At 40.2% G+C, this 14600-nt stretch overlaps 2 protein-coding genes across 2 annotated transcripts; one reads left to right on the forward strand and one right to left on the reverse strand.

The window, feature by feature from the left end:
• The first annotated feature begins 3031 nt into the window (after nucleotides 1–3031).
• LOC133716429 (uncharacterized) lies at nucleotides 3032–3586 on the forward strand. Its single transcript, XM_062143142.1, has one exon. The coding sequence runs from the start codon at nucleotides 3032–3034 to the stop codon at nucleotides 3584–3586; it is 555 nt and encodes a 184-aa protein (XP_061999126.1).
• A 9157-nt stretch (nucleotides 3587–12743) lies between these two features.
• On the reverse strand, nucleotides 12744–13480 carry LOC133715357 (small ribosomal subunit protein eS25). Its single transcript, XM_062141832.1, has 2 exons — nucleotides 13328–13480; nucleotides 12744–13219 (listed from the first exon to the last, which is right to left on the reverse strand). Exons 1-2 carry the CDS (start codon nucleotides 13328–13330, stop codon nucleotides 12896–12898), a joined length of 327 nt encoding a protein of 108 aa, XP_061997816.1. The 5' UTR covers nucleotides 13331–13480; the 3' UTR covers nucleotides 12744–12895.
• Nucleotides 13481–14600: the final 1120 nt, after the last annotated feature.

The following is a 14600-nucleotide window of genomic DNA, read 5'->3' on the forward strand; positions in this document are numbered from 1 at the left end:
AACCCTAGCAGAGTCGCGACAGCGCTCTGAGTATCGCCACGACAGCGGTGCACAAGGCTGTGATGGCTTACCGCGTTCTCGCCTGGAATTGCAGAGGCATTGCAGGCTGCTATCGACGCAGAGCGTTGATCGATTTAATCAGGCAAGAGAAACCTCGCATTCTCTTCCTCTCTGAGACTCTCTGTGACAAAAGGCAACTGGAAACTTTGAGAATCAAGGTCGGGTTTGACCAGTGTTTAGGGTATCCCAAAAGGAATGGTTCGAGGGGTGTGGCACTGTTATGGCAGAATGATGTTTCAGTCAACGTGAGAAACTATTCCATACGGCATGTCGACGTGACTGTGGGGGTAAGAGGCTCACCTGATGAATGGAGGCTTACGGGTATATATGGTTTCGCTCAAACCGGGGACAGAAGGGCGACTTAGGCTCTGATGCGGCGGTTGGCGGCGGAGATAAATCTACCGTGGCTGCTGTGCGGTGATTTTAACGAGATTGTGGATAGCAATGAGAAGTCTGGCGGTGGGGTTAGGAGGCTTGGGCAGATGCAAGCTTTCCGGGAGGCCATTACAGATTGTTCTCTGATTGATATGGGGTTTTACGGCAGCCCGTATACATGGTCTGATCATCAGACGAAGGAACGGTTAGACCGCAGTCTGTGGAACGTAGAGTTGCGCGATTTGTTCAGGCATTCACGCACTACACACCTCCACCCGAGTTCCTCTTATCATAGTCCACTCTTGATTGATATTTGTAATGACTCTGTAACGCAGACAAGTCGAAAGAGGCATAGATTTCGATTTGAACAGTTTTGGGCACGGCATAGTGATTGTGAGGCTGTGGTTCAGAATGGATGGCAGGGGGATACTGAAGGGGACCCTATGCAAAAGGTTTGTCAACAAATTAAGAAAACAGGGAAGCAGTTGGCTACATGGCAGCGTAATACTTTTCTCCTTCGACAGACGGAGATGCGAGCTATTAGGGCGAGGCTGGATGAACTGTTACAAGCCCCCTTTGATGTTGCGATGAATGTTGAGAAGCAGGAATTAAATGGCAGGTTACAGGAGATGTTGACAGAGGAGGAAACTATTTGGAGTCAACGATCCAAGGCAGTGTGGTTGAAAGAGGGAGATAGGAATACAACTTATTTTCATAGAAGAGCATCAAACAGGAGACAACGGAATACGATCAAGAGGTTGAAGAATGCAGATGGAGCTTGGGTAACAGAACCAGATGATATTGAGAATGTAGTGACTCAGTATTATCGTCACTTGTTCTCTACGGAAGGCACAAATGAGGCAGCTTTGGAATTGATTTTGAATACTGTCCATCCCAAAGTTACATTTGAGATGAATCAGCAATTATTGGCAGCGTATACAGATGATGAAATTCAGGCAGCATTATTTCAGATGCATCCTTCCAAGGCCCCGGGTCCGGACGGCATGTCTCATTTCTTCTTCCATAAGTATTAAGACATTGTAGGTAGTGTGATGTCTGTAGGGCAGTACGTTCTTTTCTGGTTTCTGGAAATCTTATCAGAGAGGTGAACTTTACTCATGTCACCCTTATTCCCAAGGTGAAGGACCCGAAAGATATGACTGAGTTAAGGCCTATTGCACTATGTAATGTGGTATACCGAATTTGATCTAAAGTGTTGGCCAATAGATTGAAGAAGATTTTGGGAGAGGTTATATCTCCACTACAGAGTGCATTTGTACCAGGCCGATTGATCTCTGACAATACTTTAGTGGCCACTGAGGTGGCTCATTTTCTGCATAAGAAGAGAAGCGGGGAGGAGTATTTCTCTCTAAAACTTGACATTAGTAAAGCGTATGACAGGCTGGAGTTAGGGTTTGCATAAGAGTGGGTGGATCTAGTGATGGCTAGTATTCAAACAGTCAGCTATTCCTTCTTAGTGAATGGAGAAGTCTGGGGTTATGTTCGACCATCTAGGGGTATTAGACAAGGTGATCCATTGTCACCTTATCTATTTATCTTATGTGCTGAAGGGTTGTCTTCTCTGATTGAATTTTTTGCACAGCAGCAATGGATTCAAGGTATCAAGGTTACTCCTACTGCACCGATTTTGCATCATTTATTGTTTGCAGATGATAGTTTTTTGTTTGGCGCTGCAACTGAAGAGGAATGTCAGCAATTCAGAAATATTTTATATGCCTACGAGATAGCTTCTGGGCAGAGAGTAAATCTACAGAAAAGCAATGTCGCTTTTAGTAAGAATGTTACTATGGACAGACAATTGTATCTGGCAGATATCCTTAGGGTGCAAAGGGTGGATAAACATGAGAAAATCTTGGCTTGCCTACCCATGTTGGAAGATCAAAGACAGCTGCATTTGCTTACTTGAAAGAGAAACTTACAAAGAAAGTTGTCAGCTGGAGAGCCAAATTATTAAGCGGTGCAGGTACAGAAAATCTAATTAAAGCTGTTGCTCACACTGTTCCAATGTATGTGATGAACTGCTATATGCTCCCTTTGGGTCTCTGTGATGATATGCATCAGTTATGTGCCGGTTTCTGGTGGGGGGATTCAGAGGAGACAAGTAAAATTCCCTGGAGATCTTGGGAACGGTTATGTGTTCCTAAGAAGGAGGGTGGTATGGGCTTTAAGAAGTTGCATTGGTTTAATAAGGCTATGTTGGCTAAACAAAGTTGGCGGTTGCTACAGAATCCAAATTCATTGATAGCTAGATTGTATAAAGCTATTTATTTTCCTAATGGTGAGTATCTCACAGCTGGTTTAGGGGATACACCCTCATTTTCATGGAGGAGCATTGTGGAAGCTAGGCAAGTGTTAGTACAGGGCCTCAGATGGCAGGTTGGGAATGGTGAGCGTATTGAGATATGGAATCATAATTGGATTCCATATGTGTACCCCAGAGGGCCGTCTTCACCTCCTCCGTATGATGCACCCCGTTTTGTTGAGGAGCTTATTGACCCAATTACATGCATGGAAGACAGCGGTTAATATTCTTCCTACACAGGTGGGATTGAGTACTAAAGGCAATAATGGAGAGATGGGGTGTTTATTGTGTCTTCATACTTTGGAAAACAGCTTGCATGTTTTTGTTGATTGTCCATATGCACAGAAAGTTTGGCATAGAGCTGGTTTACAGCTGCCTACTGGGCCAGGCGACAATTTTATAGATTGGTTTTTGGGTGCAATCAATAGTTTAACAAAGGAGCAGATAGCTAGGTGTTTGATGCTCTTATGGGGGATTTGGAAAAACAGGAACAGTCAATTATGGGAACATAAGAGACAGCATGCATCTGAGGCTGTGTTGCTCACTATGGGTTGGTATGAGGAATTCAAAAAAGTAAATGTGCAGCCAACGGAGATTAGGAGACAATTGGTGAAATGGACAAGACCACAAGGGAATTGGGTGAAGGTTAATTGTGATGGTGCATTCCAGCCGGCAACAAGAAAGGGGGGTGCTGGCGTTGTGATCCGAGATGATAATGGTGATTTTCAAGTTGGTGTTGCTAGACTTCTCCCTTTAGTAACGTCGCCTTTCCATGCAGAATTGATGGCGTTAAAGGAAGGGATCAATTTTTTGGCAGTGGCATTATAGCATGAGCAAGTACTGTTTGAATCTGATTGCTCTTTATTGGTTCAAGCTTTGCATTCAACTGAACCGGATTTATCTACAATGAGTATGTTGCTTGATGAGATCAGACTAGTGCTGCAAAATCATGGTGGTTATAGAATTAATTATGTACCAAGGGAAGCAAATACAGTAGCTCATGGATTTGCTTCTCATGCCTTAAGAAATAGTGATAGTCAAACTTGGTTTGTCATAGCTCCCGAATTTATAAGGGATGCCATTCGAAACGATTGTAATCGTTAATTGATTCAATGAAATTTATTTTCAAAAAAAAAAAAAAACAAGGCTGGCAAAGCATGCAAATTATTTTCCTATAAAAAAAAATTATCATTCTCGTGAGCTGTACATAATGTAACTATGCTATCATTCCAGAAAAACATTTTAATTGTGACATTTGATGATTCCAGTTAACTTGCTACATCACTCTACCAACCATGCACAAGAACAAAATATAGTCTAGCTGGATTACCAGTGGAAATTTAACATCATATGTTCTAAAAAAGGAATCAAATTGAGTAAAAAAGTTTAAATAGATTCTATAAGTCCAATTTTGTATATGTTTTCATGTTTTAACAAAGGTGTCAAAGCATGCAAATTATTTTCAGAAAGATATTATTCTCATAAACTGTACATAATGTATCAATGCAAGCCATCACTCCAGCAGAACATATAGTGACAAATAATGATTCCACTTAACAAGATAAATCTGTACTAGCAAAACCTTAACAAAATATAATCTGGATTAGCTTGATCAAGCTTGATATAGAAACATGATGGGTATAAGCAAGTCAAGCTTGTTAGATTCAGGGTCGGAACCAGGATTTGTTTCTTGGGGAGGTACAATTATAAACTAAATTTGCACATATAACAGTAATTTTGGTAGTCTTTTTATTTTGGAAAATTAAAAGTGACGCAGTCGGAAGTAACGGGGTTTACAAGCGATAAACCCTAAAAGACATAGTTCTGGAGTCCACCAGAGAAATAGAGAAAAATCTCTAGATTTTATTAAATTTGATATGATAAACTGATTCTAGTACAAAGCATAATGGTGCTTATATAGGCATCCAAAACCCTAAATCATAATCTATCAAAAAATCCTAAAGAATCCAAATTAAAAAGGAAACTAAAAACCTAAAATAAAAAGAATCCTAAAACAAATGTAAGACAAGCCTAAAAATATTAAATCCCGAATATTTTTATTCCTCAGGGCTCTACTTTTCTTTGTTTGGGCTTAATCCTAGAAGGTGGGTGTACTAGGAGATTACTAGTTTGGTTTGCTCTTTTAGTTAGGGTTGGCTTTGTAGTAGTTTCTACGGAACGGTTCTTTCTGTCGCCCCCATAGGGGGGGATCGTTTTTGTACTGCTCGTTGAGCTGCATAATGGATGACCTCTTCTATTCAAAAAATATTAAATCCCGAATCGGATAATTAAAACGATATATTTTGGCCTAAATCTGTTAGGGCTCACTAAAGTGAGTCTTGAAGATCTCGTCGTTCCCATTCTGGAAAGGTATCACATGCGTCTTAAACGGACATTCTGGCCAAAAATTGATCAAATCTGATTTACAATTAAGACCTGATTTTTCACACGAGAAACCTGAAAAGTCCAAAACCAAATTTTCTTGGATATTGCAGCGGCTAGTAACCTCATTATGCGTGAATTACATATTTTCCCATCACTCTTCTTGATTCCATGCCACTTCTTTATTTTTCTAGTTTTCCGACTAAACCAAGCCCATTCTCGTCCTACATCATACACAGTTCCGCCCCTGGTTAGCTTCCACTGAAGAACAATTCTTGGCACCATTGAAGTAACTCAAATTGGAGGTTCCCCTCTTACTAATGGGAGTATTGTTCATGCATGCTACTAGCTGCCATGGTTTTTCATGTCAATTCTTAGCTATTGACATTTGACAAGACTTCTACCATAAACACAATTACACCGGATTTTCATGATTGAGGAAAAGAACCAAAGTAGCTTGCTGGAAGCAAGTGGGGAGCCATACTATTATGTGATCTAAAGTGCATAAATATGTTTTTGGGGTCAAAGCACTATGCAAGAAGCTAGATTGATTCAACGGAGATATGTGATCAACCAAATTTCAAACCTATGGAGTTTTTCTTAATTAAGCTGTTATACAATTAAAAGAGATCACTTGCTCATGGTTAGGGTGCGCCTGCATATTGAACTACCAAGAGTGGCTCCTTTGTGTGTAAATTGGAAGATGATGCAAGAATTCATGATGATGAACAATTAAAGGTCGTGTTTTATTCGAGATGGTTGATATCTGTATGGACTTATTCTCTTAGCTAGGCAATGCCAAAAAAAAAAGAGAAAGAAAGAAAGAAGGAAGCCCTTGACTTTGGCCTAAACTTGGAAGATGAAAAGCAATCATATATATGGTGCTGCAACAAATATGACAGATCAATAGTACGTACCAATCTGTGTTATATGTAAATTGAGCGTTGCACATAGAGAGTTGGGAAGTAATACATGGCACGAGACTGATGAGATGAAGCACATTAAGAATCACGGTGGGGGGGAGTTAAATTAATGAATTAACTGCCAACTTCTGAAAATTATAGGGCATGGATACTACAAACATGCTCCATTAGGTCTAGCTTGAACTTCTACATGGGAGATGACAGCTCAATTCATATATGACGAAGGCACCCAAATAATTGGCATGTCTCTTTATCTCTAGTTTCTGAAGCTGGAGGGCGTATGCAAGCGAACATGATATATAGATGACGATATCTTTGCTGTCTGCGAAGGAGCTATAGTTTATAATCACATCTATTTGGCCACCTGGTGATTATATTTTCCATAAGAAAGAAACTTGAGTAAATTTTTGCCTTTCTGGTTGATGTTGAGCTTGCATGTCATAGGAAATAATGGGATATTGTAGCTTTGTTCTTATGCTACAAAGTGGCTTGGGTAAGGAGCTTGATTGGTCGGCGGGGGCGGGGGGCAGGAGGGGGGCTCATGATGTAAGCGACCTAAGAAAAAAGAACAGGAAAGAAAGCAATGTGATGAGATCATGGAAGATGGAGTTTCTTCAAGGAGAAGCCCTGGTGCTCTCATGAGTTATGGCTACAGCTTTTATTGGAGGCAAAGCTAATGAAAACATTATTGCAATACATAAAGACTGTTTTGTTCTCTTCCACCTAGAGCTTGTTACACTGCAAAGAGAACTCATATCTAGCTATGTTTCGAGGCTCGTTGATGAAATATATGATGAGTAAGAAGATGCATCTGGAGAAAGCTTTAATTAGCGCACATATCTATGCAATAACTACGATTTCTGCAGTTGAAAATTCATGAAGTGTTTAGTTCTGTCACCATCAGTCTTTAGAGCTAGCAGCACGCATGCAATGACTACAGCTTCAACATATGCAACTACAATTAAAATTACCGAATTCATGACATTCGAGATTCATGCCTCAAGTATTCATGTTACATAGTTATCAGTTGATAATTATAAGGTGCATGTGTTATGTTGGAAACTTGGAAATGCTTCTCTACTAATCAAGACGATTTTCATTATGATGTGAAAGCTTCATGGCCTAGCATGTTTGAGGAAATCAAAGGGCTATGCATGTGGCCTAGCATGTGATTCTGCTCTTGCTTCATGGATGATGTGTTCTTTGTGTAGTTTTATCCATCCACCTATTAGTTTTCATCACTTTTGATTCGTGCTTACAAGAAGCAGCTACGTTAGAAGTATCAGGTTAAGACACAAGCGTCTAGTAAAATAGTGGGGCTGATTAATCCAAAAATAGTTATCTTTCTTTGCCAACAGAATTCAAAAAGTTGTTGATTGTTACAGCACAGTTGAGCTATTAACGGGATGCATCAAAAATTTCCTATTATGGGAAAGAGGTTGATGAGGAATGTTCCACTAAGAGCTCTTACAAATGATAATTAATCTACTTGTATGTTGGTATGAATAATTTGATTATTTGTTCTTGTTTTGTTTTATTTTTCAGATGCATGTATGGTGCATCTTATAAGGATCATATTTTCAAACGGTTTGATCAAGGTGCCTATGCTAGGACTATAGATGTGTCTGATGAAAGGTTGGAAGAATTGAAAAAACAACAACGTGAACAGATTCAATCTTCTCTTGCTGAGTTCAGTTTTCACCAACATCCTTAATAAATAAATCATAAACAATCAGATATCTCTTAATTAACAAAATAAAATAGTTGAAATTGAATAGTCATTTATAGAAGAAATAGTCCAATTTCGTATGATTTCATTTAACATTGTTGCCAAAGCATGCAAATTATATTCTGAAAGGGAAAATAGCATTCTTGTGAGCTGTACGTACATAATGTATCTATCATATCTTCTAGTAATGGCCTCTTAGATCTACTTTAAACAGAAACTTCATTTAGTTTGACTAACAATATTCCAAACAAATGGAGATATGAGGTCTGTCAATTGTATATTCGAAGATGAGAACCACTTTTTTAAGGAGAATGAATATAAATTCAATGACCATGCTGGGTTAATACAAGAGTGTTGCGTACGCCATGGTACAAGCCTAGAAGCAATCTCATTGTTGTCTCAGCCACATTTGGCCTTATCCGGAACACATCGTAGTAAATGATCGATACTCAAACAATCATACAATATTCCTGGGTGCACACTTTCTTACGCGACTGAAAATAAAAATAACTTACCTGAAGAATGTTCAATAACTCAAACAATCAAAGTAGTACAATCACCAACAGAATGTAATTGTTGTACGAAGAAGGTTAAGTGAAAGTGAAACAACCTAATTAGGTCAACCTCAACTTACTCTTACCCTTACCTGATGAGATTAGGAACCATTGAAACTGAAGACTAGAGTTGAAGGGATGTTGATCCTCAGCCTTGTTATATCGTGCACCCCAACGGTTACACTAATTAGTCACATAAGCAGAGCTCCCAACCACCTCCACCAATCCACCTTCATTAAAATTAATCCACCCCCAAGTTTTCCAGGTAGAGGGTCAGGTACAATAGGCAAGGCGCGACATGCTCTATAGTCAACCATGACCTCTTCCTCCTCCCTTAATTACACAATGGTCGCCTAGGCTTGTGATCGAAATAGAGTTGGTTTCAATGGTCTTCCCTTCTGGCAACTTGCAGATAAAGACATTCCTCTTATCGTTTTTGAAGACATCAAAGAAATTCACATTTCTAAACAAGGAAAATGATAGGGATGGAAGTATGTTAGCCCTAAACACCAAGGAATGAGGCACATATGCAAATATGTCATAGGACAACGGCTCCCTCATGATTAAGGGAGGCACAAACATGACACCGATCCACTAGGACTCATACTTGAAAACGAGATCCAAGAACTCCTCCGGGTAAGACGTGCACGATCAGCAGTGATAAGAAGTTCAGAACGAAACCTAGCCACTCCATCTCGGACCTCTCTCCGATCAATCGCCAGAATAGGTCCTAGGGTTTCCCATATTAGTTGAATTGTGCCATGTCTAAGACATACCAAGGTATGTGCTTAAGTTATCAAGTGTTTAGTTCTGTCACCATCAGAGCCAGTAACATGCATGCAATAACTACAAGTTCTACATTCATGTGCAGCTACAATTAAAATTACGAAATTCATGTAATTAAAGATCAATGGAATCATGGCCAAAGAATTCATGTTTCATAGTTATCAGTTGATAATTAACTATAAGGTTCTTCTGTTGTTAGAAATGTATGTTTCCCTACTGATCACAATGATGATTCATTATGATGTGATAAGTTTCATGGCCCAGCATGTTAGAGGAAATTAAGGACCTACCTAGCTATAGCGTGACCAGTTTAGTGTTCTTCGTTTACAGAATTGTTGTGATTCCCACAAAGTTCCAAAACTAACTCATTAATAAGCAAAGTTCAGTTTACACTGACATCTTTCTATAGTACGTTCTACTTAACAAATAAATCATAAGCAATCAAATATCTATTGATTAACAAAATAAAAGAATTGAAAGTAGTTATTTATAGAAGGAAAGTCCAATTTGTTTAACAAAGCTGCCAAAGCGTGCAAATTATTTTCTGTTAAGGGAAAACAGCATACTTGTGAGCTGCACGATGTATATACGCTATCTTTCTGAGTTTCTGGTAATGGCCTCTTTGATCTACTTTAAACATTGACTAATAGTATTCCTAACAAATAAATCAAATTGAGTAAAGAAGCAGTGCAGAAGGTTTTATCTCAAGCACTTTATAGTTCCTGTGTCCTGTATGCTCTACTTGATTGCTCATAGAACTACCACATTTAATTTTTTTTGAACCCTGGAGGCGAGGTAGGAACACAATGGAGACGTTGCGGACCTAGTATTGATGATGCAAGAGTGCAAGACTACTGCTAAGATTATTAACCCGATTGCAAAGCGGCTTAGGTTTATCAAGGACAAGCTGGCATTGCAGCTCTCAATATTTGTTCGATCCCTCCATCACCCCAGAATGAAAGGGACGATCTCGTAGTTCTTGATCTGTGCCCCTATAGAGAAATGTCGCGAGGAATATAACAACCTCCTCTCCCGGTCGATCAAAAGCTTGCAAAGGAAATTAATCTACCGTCCATTAGCTACTTGGTTGGAACCTGTTCTTTCTATTAAGATGGAAACAGTATGTTCTCCATCATGCTATAGTACCACAAATATATCAGTAGCACTGGTCAAGTGAAACGGCCTAATTAGGTCAACTTACTCTTATACTTACCTGATGAAACTAGAGAAGCCATTGAAACTGAAGACTTTGGGCTGCTACATTGTTCCGCTACCTTCGGCTTGTTACATTGACCTCGTGGACGTCCACGGTTAGGCTTAGTCACAGATGCAGAGGTCTCAATCACCCCCACCAATCCACCTTCATCAAAATCCAGCCCCAAGTTGTCAGGGCAGAGGGTTAGGTACAATGGCCAGGGCGCGATAAGCTCTCTTGTCAACCATGACTTCTTCCTCCTCCCTTACACAATGAACGTGTGTGATCGAAGTAGAGTTGGTTTCAGTGGTCTTGAACTTGCAGATAAAGACATCAGAGAAATTCACATTTGGAAGAAGATATGAGTGGAGGTATGTTATCCCTAAACATCAAGGAAGGAGGCGCAAGAGCAAAAACTGCCATACGACAGTGTGCTCCCACATGATTCAGGGAGGCACAAACCTAACAATGAGTGGATCGCTCGTACTTGAGATCCAAGAACTGAAACGCCATGACATAAAATCGCGTTGGGTGGAGACTTGCAAGAGTGTTGATCGGTCATGGGGTTTCTCGTATCGGTTGAATGTGGCATGTGTAAGTACGCCCAAGGAATGCGTTCAACTCGAACCCAAATCCAGATGAATTACAAGGGCACTTCATTAATGGGAGAGCGACCATCATAATTAGTCACAACCACCAAGGGCGGGGAAGACCATCCGCCACCGCGTTTGACTGATGTCCTTTGCCCTGGTGAAGGTGCACAGGAACCTGGTGTCACATCCTTGAATTTCAAGGTTGCCTTTCAAACGCCACATCAACCAACCTCGAAGCACCTTTGAAAGAGTCATGATTGAAACCCATGAAGTGATTATCAGAGATTGCTAAGATCAACAGTGTCATCACTATCCTTCAATGACAGGGCTGAAGCCAAACATGCCATCATGGTTGCAAGTCGAGCCAGGCCTAGATACGTGAGCGCAACAGAGGAGGGTGCGGCTAGGTATAGCCTCCACAAAGTTATCGACGACTTCGGGAAGATGAGAATGGCTTGATTTCCCTTCCATCAAGTTATCACACACCACAACTGTCACATGTTCAACTTGGCAAATGGTTCAACAATACGATTTTGCAAATAAACAGAAATGGAAATGAAGCTACTGAAGGATGGCATGTAAACATTGCAGTGAGGATGAGACGGTCAGAATTTTACCAATATCAAAAACCAAAGATAGTTAGAGTCAGCATGAGCAGAACTACACTGTCATCATTCAACATCATTCCCAGTAATTTCGTCAATAGCAATTACAAACAGATCCTTTATTACACTTTCAATAACTTCAAATACAGATATCCACACCAGCACTTATCTAAGAACTGGAACTGGAACTAAAAGATTGATTGACAAAGGCCACACTGTAGTTCTGGGTGGTCTAGTACGCTCATGACAAACATTACATGAACCGAGCACTAATCATCTAAACCATAAACACTATAGCAGGTACATAAACCATTACCTAGGATAAACACCATGCTCAGGATGTGTTGTTTGGCACAAGAGAAGGTTTGTGCTGAGGTTTTTGCATATAACAAAACCACGAACCATACTTAAAAAGAGTACAGAACAGATTCCCAATTGCTTCCTTGTGGCAATTCAAATCTTGACATTTGAATTGAGTAACGCAAGAGTACCATCAACTACCCCGTAATACACCATATGTTCATAAAAACAAAAGAATACGGATATACAAATCCCACTCTTAAGAACAGGGACTTGTGGATTCCCACCATTACAGAGTGAACCCTTTCCATATGCGGCTAATGCTGCTCATCTAAATAACTGATCCTCTCAAATATACCATGTGATAATATTCTACGGTTGATTGAGCAGCCAGCATCTATGCATGCATCTAGTGATATGTCATCGACTAATGTGCCTGTATTACAATTATGCCTAGCTAGCTGAAGCCAGGGTACTTTACATAAGCTGCATCACTTACTTAAGCTGGATCCTCAACTATTCAGAATAATACTCATTATGTAGTCCTAATTGGCTAGTATCTCTCTCTACAATCTAAGTACTTTTTGCTAATGTCTATCTTTAATCAAAGATCAATTCAACCACAAAAAAAATTAGCAGCAGCTAGAATTCAATCCGTATTTCACAAGGAAAGATAACGGGCAGAGCAATTGACAAGCTACAATCATCTGTGACAGCAACTAAAACCCCTATATCCAATGTCCTGGCCAACAATAATACCAACACCCGCTACCAGAAGCTAAAGGATCCTATATACACAACCTATTCTTGGACCATGTACAAAACCAAATAATGTCCTAGCAAAACCAAACTAGCTCAAGTTTCATGCATATCAAAGCAGAGATCAAATTCAACAAATACCGCGCAAGAAACAATCAATGCACATAGAAAGTAACTTCATCAGATAAATCGAAATTCCCAAGAGTGCCGACAGTGATTCGAAAATAAGCTCTAAATAGTCTAACACTAAACAAAATCCTCCATACTGTCAAAACAGATCAGAACCAACTCAAAATGCAAAATCAGATGACCTAGGTGTTGGTAGCCCTGGTGTAAATCTGCTGGCTGGCGTGAGCTGAGACCATCCTGATGGATCCCCTAGCCATCAAGTCCTTGATTGCCCGCCTGGCCAGAGAGCCGTTGATCCTGAGACGATCGGAGAGAATGGACGGCGTGATCAGCTTGAACTTGGGAGCCTCGGAGAGCAGCTTGTCGTAAGTAGCCTGGTCGAAAAGCACCATGTTGTTGACCTTCTCCTTCTGCTTGCCTTTGCTCCACTTCTTCTTCTTCTGCTTTCCTCCGCCGGACTTGGCCGGCTTCGACGACGGCGGCGGTGCCTTCTCCTTCTTCGGTGCCTGAGATTCAAACCATTCAAACAAAACCGATTAGTGCGTTTGTCACAGAAGCATTAGCAGGAGAAGAGGAAGCTGTAACCGATTTGGGAGGAAGGAGATGATCCGCACCATTGAACCGGATTAGAGAGAGAGGCACAGAGAGTGAGGGGGGGGCTTGGAGGCTGAAGCCGCGAGTGAATGAGCCAATAGTTTGGACGGAAGGGTTTGAGAACTATTTATATGTAGGGTTTCCCTGCCACGTTGTGTGGAGTATATTGGGCCCGGGTCGGGTCTAGTTCATCTGCAAATAGTGAAGGAAAAATTTTATTAACACATCTTTAATTTATGAGTTTTTGTCCATTTACCTCATTTTCTAGAGGTTTATTTCTCACTTACCCCATTAATTTTTTTTTTAATTTTTCCTTATCCAAAACACTTTAAGAAAGTTTTTCTTAATAGGGTTTTTTTTTTTTTTTTTTTAGACTATTTTACCCTCACCCCTTTATTACTTAGAGAGAGACCATAAGAGACTTCGCCGGAGCCCCGTCACCGGCCGCCGGATTCCGATCACCAATCTCGGATTCCGGTCACCGGCCTCTTGATTCCGGCCAATTTTCGCCGGTCACCAATTGCCGGATTCCAGTCACCATCCGCCGCCCACCGGACTTTTCTAAAAACCTTGCCGGAGGTCCCTAAAGAGGTCGTTGGAGATTTCATAGGTCGCGAGAAATGTTTATTCCCCCCAATAGACGTCTATTGGGGGCAATAGACGTCTATTACCCCCTAATAGACGTCTATTACCCCCCAATAGAAAGGCAAACCTCTATTGCCCCCCCCCCCAATAGACATTTATGTCTCAGGAATTGGAACTAATCTTCCTAAAATTAGACAAATAAAACTTTTTTTGATTAAGGAAAAAACGAAGATATTACATCAATTCAAAACATGTATTGCCCCCTAATAGACGTCTATTGCCCCCCCCCCCCAATAAATGTTTTATTAGGGCAATAAAATCAATAAAACTTGGGCATTAGCCCCTTCATAATCTCTCTAAAATTAATCATCATATTTTAGTTACTCTAAAATATATATGGTTGAAAATATGCAATATTGCAATTCATATCAAACTCATATGGTACTTAAAAATGTATGAGCTTTACAAACCATGATAAAAAAACAATAGAAAAATAAATCAACCTAAACAAAAACTATACTCCTATCCGCCTTGTTTCCACTGCCGCCACAATTAATAGCAGACTCTTAATAGCACCAGCAGCAATGGAAGGCAAACCCTTCAGTTCTTCAAGACTCGCATTGTCACGCCCCGAATTTTGAATAATAAATTCAAATCCGAAACCTGAATAATTACAATTACAAAAAACCAAATCTCGAAACTTCGAGT

The sequence above is a fragment of the Rosa rugosa genome, chromosome 6, assembly GCF_958449725.1.
Source record: "Rosa rugosa chromosome 6, drRosRugo1.1, whole genome shotgun sequence".
Lineage (NCBI taxonomy): Eukaryota > Viridiplantae > Streptophyta > Magnoliopsida > Rosales > Rosaceae > Rosa > Rosa rugosa.